Here is a 9,320-nt window from a genome sequence, read left to right on the forward strand (position 1 = left end):
TACAAATCTAAGTAGTGTTCCGTACTGTTCTTCCAAGAAGTGCGAGGTTTTAGGATTTCATTATGGACTCTGTAAAGAAACTGAAAATCAAATCCTAAAATTAAAGCTACAGAATCTGATCCTCTCCATCTAATTGCTATATGCTGCTTAGTCGTGCCGATATTATCGTGTTCCATTCCAAATATAAATATGAGAATATCTAAAATCAACATCTGTTTAAACAGCTAGACATAACAAGTGTGACAAGGTTTGCCAATCAAAAATCAGAATATGTTTGCCTGGAAACAAAACGCTGTCTTGTAGCAACTTATCCTTCTTGCAAGCTCTAAACCCCCACAGGAAAACGACTATATATTGACATCAACAAAGCGAGTCCGGTATGATATTTGTTCTCGACATGATTGATTTGTGATCAAATACAGAATAACAAGCAAGTCCCTACATGTAAGCGTTTCCATTTTATTTTTCCGCTGTACATATATCAATCAGACGCCATACGATAAATATTATTGTGCCATATCCCCCTCCTTAGGCCACGCAACAATCTAGATGGATTATTTCTTGATGATTAACACTCAAACACCAACCCTAATCGTATTGCACCCGCAAACTCTTTTTATGACGTCACCATCGATCAGAAGAAAAAAAAAGTCACTGCTTATGTTACTTTTTTAGTTTGCGAATATCACTTACCTGAACAGGGAAGTTCTCTGATACTGAAGATTCAGAGTGCTATATCTTTTAATGATCTAACAAAGAAACCGTGCATTTAAATAAGGGAAGTTTATCTCTATTAAAGCACACGTTACAGCCAATTTATCACTTTTATAGATGAAACAAACATTTTTAGAGAACGTTATGTCATCGTCTATCTTCGGAAATATCAGTAGAAATGAAGCTATTGTATACAATCCTGGTGTCAGGAGCTAAATATTAAACAATATACAAACACGCTTTGTTTATGTTCCGACTCTTATACCATCAGTAATTATCTCTTCTAGAATTCAAAGTCCATGATGAGGAATAATTGACCGGACATTACCCAAAGTTTTCGTTTCGATAAGGGTTCAGCGATCAACTTACCTGACCCACTGATTAGCAGTGGTGACGCAAAGAATCAGATCGTCTTCTACTACAGTCACTAAGTCGGAGATATCGCCTTGCGTAAGGTAAGTTTGAACATTGCACTCCCATATACTTGACTTTGTCTACTATTTCATGATAGTTTGTAAATTTCTCGTGGTAGTCAAAGTGTACATCAGCTGTTGAAACACTGTCAAGTACTTCATTATACGAGTTGAATAATTTGCGATTACTTCAACCATCTCCTCTCTCTCTTTCTCTCCCTCTGTCGAAATATGTCTGAATATGTCTCTCTCTGTACACCTGACATCAATGAATTCAAATAAACTCAAATCACATCAAATCAAAAATTTAATCAATGACGTTGTAATTGTTTCGTATTGTATAGAAACTGTGACTGAATCTTGCTAAGCAATGAAGGCTGTCTGTGCTGTGGCGGCATTTCTCGCCTTGCTGGCGACGGTCAGTTGTGATATTGTGGAAAACAACAAGTTTTTTACCATCAAGGACCGGTACATTGTACAACTAGAAGTAAGTATATCTCAATATGCTCATTGAACATAGTCAACTATGCCATTTAGGTGTGTCTTCGAGATAAGACTTGTGATACTGCTTTGCTCTGCTTGTGACGATAAAGAGTGAAGGGACTGCCATTATCAATTACAGCTTGACATGCCATTAATACTCTCGATCTTCTTCTCCTCCTCCTCTTCTTTCTCTTTCATTTTTACCTTCCTTTCCAATTTCTCTTTAGTGAATTACCCTTTTAATGTCAGATGGTGGTATTGTCATTGGCTTGTGAGGCGAGATTTAGTAATCTCCTGAGTACTCATTCTAGTCGTTGTCAAAGATCAAAAACAATGTTAACTTGACATGCACGCATAACTTTACACAGACTTTATGAGTTAGTGATACACGGACTTTATGGATATTTCAAGATTAGTGATTAAACCCATTAGATTTTACAGGAATAAAGAAGTTACGACTAATTATAACACGACTGGTTATATGTTGCCGTTCAGTTCAAACATTAGCATGATTAGTGTGGACACATTAGGTGGTCCTTACCTCTTTTCTTCGCTGTGTTTGTGGAAAGAAGATGTAATTGTCAAGTCCTGTGACAGACGATGAATGTTGCACAATTTCTTCTTTCTTTTTCTTTTAGAAGATACCATTCTTTTTCCTCTGAACGTCTTTTACACCAACTACTAATTTCTTCGCCCAAGTGGCTTGTTTTTGGAACAATATTCAGGTGCAGTTTATACTTGTAATTCAGGATATCATACGTAATAACAAATCTACTGCTGATATGAAATTGCTTGTTTTTTTACATGGCCAGAACGATGTCGATGTTGATCGCCTGATCGACCGCCTCGAAGTCGACATGGAGACAGCCAAACTGAAGTTTGCTGTGTTCAGGAGGTATTATTCGGCTATACGGGGTTTTGCAGTAACCATGCCTGAAGCCGTCGCTGAAATAGTGAGTCCAAAATTACATGAACTGTATCGTCGAAATACCAAGTATGTAACACACTTTTTAAAAAAGGAGTGAAAATTTGTAGTTCCTATAGAATATGCTAGAACTTTCTAGAAAATACACACACATTGATAAGCAATTTCATACTTTGCGTACGGTGTACTTATAGATAATAACTCCGACTTTTAAAAGAAAACCATTGTCACGTATCATTTCGAAACGGAGAATTCTACTCTGTGATCGACTTGTGAATTTCAAAGGAAGACATAGTTTATGAAACAATGACATCAATCACACGTTGTAATGACGTCATCACCTCAAAAAGGCCCATTAACGTAAATATTGCCGAAATCACTGTTTCATAGATCGTGTGAGATTATAGACATTCTGTTACTATGACTTCTTTATTTCAGGGTATAGGTATAAAACTATTTATGTTCTGTTTGCTTAAAGTTATTCTATTTATTTAAGTCAACTCGGACTTGCATTTAATCCTTGAAGTTGGTAAATAGAACATTGTATCAAGCTTATTTTAAGGGAAAACATGCAACAAGAGGAAGGTCAAATTTTGATTCACTTTTTCCTCCCTCAAAATCTGATCTCTGCTTACTGTCTGCAGGTTAGACGCCTACCCGAAGTGAAGTTTGTAGAACCTGACTCCATGGGATCTGTGGATGTAGAGTCTTCGTCATGGGGACTCGACCGCGTCGATCAGAGAGATTTACCGCTCAATGACGATTTCGACATCCAAGGTGCCTTGATTCGTCTTTCTTTTCTATTTTATCTCTCTTAGTCTCTAAACCACTGTTGTTGTTGTTGTTGTTGTTGTTGTTGTTGTTGTTGTTGTTAAAATCACTATCATTATCATCGTTATGATCATCATTATCGTCATCTTCTTCTTCATTATAATGTTACCATGTGCAGGTGATGGTGAAGGGACGACGGTCTACGTGATCGATACAGGTATCCGTTCGACTCACGAAGACTTCGACGACAGGGTCGACGACGTCCTTGATTTCATAGGAGACGGCTGGAATGTGAGTTCAGATTAGGTCTCGGGAATGTGAGTTCAGATTAGGTCTCGGGAATGTGAGTTGGGTCTCGGAATTGTGAGTTGAAATTGAGTGTCGGGCATGTGAGTTGAGAATGATCATGGGAATGTGAGCTAAGATTGGGTCTCGGGAATGTGAGTTGAGATTGAGTCTCGGGAATGTGAGTTGAGATTAGGTCTCGGGAGTGTGAGTTGAGATTAGGTCTCGGGAATGTGAGTTGAGACTGGGTCTCGGGGATGTGAGTTGAGATTAGGTCTTGGGAATGTGAGTTTATATTGGGTCTCAGGAATGTAAGTTGAGATTAGGTCTTGGGAATATCAGTCGAGATTTGGTCTCGGGAATGTAAGTTGATATTGGGTCTCGAGAATGTGAGTTGAGATTGGGTCTAGGACATACAAATCTTGTCTCATGTCAACTATCATCACCTTACGCAGATGGGAACACAACTGTGAGCATTGTGAATTCCTATTGCAACAATTTTGTAGTTTTGATCAAAAGTGTTCTTGGACTTTTTTTTTTCATTCAACCCTCTTGACATGCTTGAAGTTGATAACTAAGACCTACTGGCTTTATTTCAAAATCATACATCCTCGTGTGTGTGTGTGTGTGTGTGTGTGTGTCTATTTGTCTGTTTTAATGTAGTACTTCGATGATTCAAAAAGGTCTGTTCGTATCATATTGACATGTTATGATGGCTTCTTAATGACAGGGTTATGATTGCCACGGACATGGCACTCACTGCGCCGGGACAGCAGCGGGAGGAATCTACGGTATCGCTCGTAAAGCCAGAATCGTCTCCCTCCGTGTTTTCAACTGCCAAGGGGGCGGGGCGATGGCAGACTCCATCGCAGGTGATCATGCTCTGATTATTGTATTCATGATACGCATTAATCGATATGACGACTGTTCGTATAGGTTTGTGACCACAGCATCTTTGAAATAATCAGGGTATTAGATTTTTTCATTGGTCATTTCCTGTATTGTGCTGGCGTCTGAAAATTTGCCGTATCTCAGACAAAATCTCCGAGCTATGATATAGTTTGCTATGTTTACTAAAAAAGAAAAATGCGTTCTTAAGAGATGTGTTGTAAACATATCAACATTATGAATATACATGTATGATATTATATATCTACTTACACACACACTTACACAAACACACACACACACACGCACTTATATAGAATTATACATATATGTATATATACGTATATGCGTGTGTGTATGTATGTATGCGTATACGTATATATATATATATATATATATATATGTATATATCATTTATTATCTATATATATGTATTCATAAATACATAAAGAGAGAGAGGTCATGTAAAAAGTAGAAAAAGTAAGTGAAATGAAATAGAAATTATTCATACGAATTTTGTCTTTCCGTCTGTTTGTCTGAAATGGGTATGCATTTGGCAATGCAGATAACGAGAAAGAAGGCAGAGCATTCATTCGCGGGGTGTGACGCACTCTCATATTAGTCGAATATAAACTGCTTTTTTTTCTTGTGTGTCTGTGCTTGTGTATGAGTGTGCAGTTTATCATCTTTTATCCTTATTCTTATCTTTCACCAGCTATCGATTACGTCACTTCAAACACCAGTCGTCCAGCAGTGATGTCGATGTCGTTTGGATTTTTCCGCAGTGCTACTTTGGATGCTGCCGTGGCAGCCGCGGTGGACAGCGGTGTGGTTGCTGCTGCTGCAGCGGGCAACTCCGACATTGATGCTTGTTTCTTCTCTCCAGCCAGAGAACCAAAGGTGGGTTGAACCACTGACAGACAAAAGTCATTTATTGTCATGATAACAATGTTGCTATTATCATATGTTGTATATTATCATACAAATATCATTATCATCTTCTTTTCTGTTATCAACACATAATAATGAAATTAAATCAAATTACACCACATGTATTCCTATGTAAAGTATGTAAAATGTATGCATGCATAGCTGTAAGTACCTTGCATAATATCAGTGCATTCTTATACAAATTTCATGTTATCGTATCTCATGTAATTTTATGTTATCATGTTCACATGTATATGTAAATATGTTGTTAATAAACTCAACTAAAAAAAAATGTCATCATCATGTATTTGGCTACCACACTTTTTGTTGTTGTTGTTACATTCGATATACCAGTTTTACTTAATTAATAGTTATCTATATGGTATCCATCCGAACGAAAGGAAGGCAGAATTACTAAGAAAGAAAAAAAAAATATTCTGGTCACGATGAAAGACCGAGAATCATAATGAAATTGACAATTGAGGAAAGGAGAAATCTGAGTTTATCCTTCTTCCTCTTGATGGGTGGTTTAAGCTTTTTATAGATAAATGAATGAATGTTATGCTGGAAAGGTCGTACGTCCATTTTGCAAACACATTTTGCATGGTTTAAGAATTTTATCTCCCAACATCGTATGAACTCTTAACTGTAATACACCTCAGAGTCTTCAAAATCTAATGAAAAGTTTGTAACTCGAGATTACGCTACTCTTTTGTACTGAAAATAATGTCGGGAAGTTTATCGATCTCCGAGTCAAATCACTTGAAATCTGCAATATTCATTCCCCCTTCATCATGTGTGGAAAAGAAGGTTCCAGTATTATTATTCGGAGCAAAGGTCTGAATTTCCTAACTCTAAAATATACTGTACAAGCATATGAAATAAATCTAATTAAAAGGGTTGTAAAAGAACATACGATCCATACTGCTATTGTTTAGTATAAAAGGAAGAGAAATTGGAAGTGAAGGTCCCATGAAATTGAACGAGGGGAAAGTTTAACTAAATAATGCTCCAATGTTTTGATATTCCGATGTTCCTAAAAACTTGATGATTGTCGTGAGGAAAATAATATTTCTTTTTTTTTTTGTCTCCATCATGATTCCAGGCCATAACGGTCGGAGCTACGGACAGGAATGACGTCAGAGCTTACTTCTCCAACTACGGAACGTGTGTCGACATCTACGCGCCCGGTGTCGCCATCACGAGCGCATCGCCGGCATCGGACACCTCGACGGCCATTTGGTCCGGCACTAGCATGGCTACTCCTCATGTCGCGGGTAAGGAAATGAAAGCACTTTTTCTTTTCTTTTTCCTGTTAGACATTAGACACTTTTAGGTAAGATGAATGTAAAGAAGTAAGTTCAGTTCAGTCTAACTCATTGAATCCGTTCTACTTCCTTTATTATGAAAGTTCTTATACAACATAAGTTTTCAGAGAAATTAAGTTCTGCAAAGAAAGATTTTTTTTCTCTTACTTATAGTATATAATGCACTATGCTTTTAGAAAGATGACCAGAGATTGAGCTTTGCAATGGCGCCTATCTTTGTGAACAGAAGATTTTATCCTCAAAAACTCCTCTTTATACCCTGGTGCGTAAATGAATACTCAAGAAAGCAGAACGTATGGCATGTAATAGAGTTTTAAACATTAACTCCGATGACCGCGTTGATGTATGTTAAGAACTTTCAGTACCATCATGTAGTGGAAACGCTCTATGTAGCAATATAACATCTGCTGCAACAATACGCATGATCACTGCCAACATTTAGCTTGTAAGAGGAAGACTAAAGTTGAATTGATAAACACAAAAAAAAAAAAATCTCAAGGAACAACTGGGAGATTTGTAAGGTAATAAAGTCGTCTTGATTTTCAATTTGTGGAGTGATTGTAATTGGGACCATTGTTTTGTGTAAACATGTCAAATTTTACAACTCCATAACTTTGTCCTTTGTCTGATTCTACTACAAAGATTTGTGGCTACAGTAAAATGTTGATGTTGTCATAGAAAAGTACACCACATCTATCTGCAATCATGATATTTGTGTGTGTATGTGCGATTGTGAGGATGTGTATAATTGAATGATTTCAGTTTGATTTACGGCCTACTTTGTCGGCCTTCCTTGTCCTTGATTGAGTCAGAAGTATATCTTTGCCCATCACAATCATGAAAAGAGTAAGATTACTCCAACTGAAGTCTTTTCCCATAATTCATGTATACGGTTTATTATACCTATACAGGGGCTGCTGCCATCTTGTTGGGGAGGGGAGTCGGCCCGTTTGATGTACCTGATCGTCTGGTGGCAGACTCGACACCCAATCACCTGCACGACAGTCAGTTCGACACCCCAAATAAACTCTTGTATGTTGATTAAAATCACAGGAGTGTAGGAAGTATGCAGTGGAAGTAAATCTATAGTATACCAAGACAACTCCCACCCCCCCCCCCTTCTGTCTCATGAAGAAACAATCAACGGCTCTTTGATCCATCTTGAATACGAGTCCAAAATCAACACAAGAGAAGAAATGATAGGAATTATGTCATGGTAAGAAATCAAGCAAGCTTTAAACGTGAACACAGATCATGGAAAGTCACTACATCCATTGCAATTATAGCTCAATGGGCTAATGCATCTCAGTGATTGCTTTACGAACCTGTGCAAACCAGTCCCGATAATATATATATATATATATATATATATATATATATATATATATATATATATTTGAACTGGTAGCACCTTATACACCTTCGTCCGCCTAACCGGGTAACCAACTGATAATGGAGCTACTGCCCAACACGAAAGCGACCCAAAGAGAAGTCAACCTAGCTAAATTTATGCTCTTTTTAAATCTGAGTTTGTCATAGGTATATGATATTGTGTACATTCATTCTGTTAATAAGATATAAAATCAAAGAACTCAAAAGATTAGCAAGAGTGATGTCTTTTTTTTTTAATTGACTCGTCTGTATTCTACGCATAATGTAATACATATGTATGCACGTATATATACACACACAGAGTGGTGGCTTTTGTTTGACTGATACGTCTATATTGTATACATAACAAATGTTACACATACACATATACTGATATATATGTATATAACCCCATTGTTTCATATCTGCCCTCGTTGTTCATCAGACTAAATGAAATGCTAACGTTTTTATCATCCTGTCGGTAATAATAGGACTCGAATTCCGCTATACCCATGGATAGAACGAGATGCACACCACGACGCTATCACACTTATGGCATATACAGACTGAATGGGGACATATACCAAAACTTCCTTTTGGTCATGTCGGTAGACTAATTATTAGTTATTAGACGACTTTTCACATACGAGTTACTTAAACATATATATTCCAGTAGATCATGATTTATCCATGTAATGTGTATGCAAGTGTATGTCTGTATATATTGTATTGTATGTACATATATACAGTATATATATATATATTCATTTGTATATATATATATATATATATATATATATAATTTTATATATACTGTATATATATATATATATATATATGTGTGTGTGTGTGTGTGTGTGTGTGTGTGTGTGTGTATCTGTGTAAACAGTTGTAGATTATGAAAATCATCAAAGCGTATTTTCCTTTGCTATTCAGTATTAATTTGCGTATTGTTATTTCATCTTTATCACTTCAGTTCTCATGACAACGTATTACCAGAAGGTTCCCCAATTATTTTGTACTCTTCTCAGTTTACTTTGTTTTGCTTATGTATCCTTGTTCTCTGTTACCAAGGAAAGTGAATGCTTTTCGAAAAAGGAAAAAGACAGAGAGGAAAAAACTGATAAAAAAATGGTATCAGCTGGTGAGATATAAAGAGAAGATAATCATATTTCGTTATTTCAATATAGACTCCTATATATGACGAGAATT

At 36.7% G+C, this 9,320-nt stretch overlaps 1 protein-coding gene across 1 annotated transcript; it reads left to right on the forward strand.

Annotated features, from left to right (window-relative positions):
* Positions 1-1,497: 1,497 nt before the first annotated feature.
* On the forward strand, positions 1,498-7,782 carry LOC139710599 (aqualysin-1-like). Its single transcript, XM_071622523.1, has 8 exons — positions 1,498-1,614; positions 2,423-2,563; positions 3,180-3,312; positions 3,485-3,597; positions 4,322-4,463; positions 5,195-5,379; positions 6,515-6,686; positions 7,649-7,782. The coding sequence occupies exons 1-8, from the start codon at positions 1,498-1,500 to the stop codon at positions 7,780-7,782; spliced, it is 1,137 nt and encodes a 378-aa protein (XP_071478624.1).
* Positions 7,783-9,320: the final 1,538 nt, after the last annotated feature.

Source organism: Diadema antillarum, unplaced genomic scaffold (genome assembly GCF_040938485.1).
Source record: "Diadema antillarum isolate AM-2024a unplaced genomic scaffold, OU_Dant_1.0 seq00001547_RagTag, whole genome shotgun sequence".
Taxonomy (NCBI): Eukaryota; Metazoa; Echinodermata; class Echinoidea; order Diadematoida; family Diadematidae; genus Diadema; species Diadema antillarum.

Coding starts and splice junctions, on each gene's coding strand:
- LOC139710599 (XM_071622523.1), top strand. CDS start 1,498: ATGAAGGCTGTCTGTGCTGTGGCGGCATTTCTCGCCTTGCTGGCGACG. Junction 3,313..3,484: donor TGACGATTTCGACATCCAAG/GTGCCTTGATTC, acceptor TACCATGTGCAG/GTGATGGTGAAGGGACGACG. Junction 3,598..4,321: donor TCATAGGAGACGGCTGGAAT/GTGAGTTCAGAT, acceptor TCTTAATGACAG/GGTTATGATTGCCACGGACA.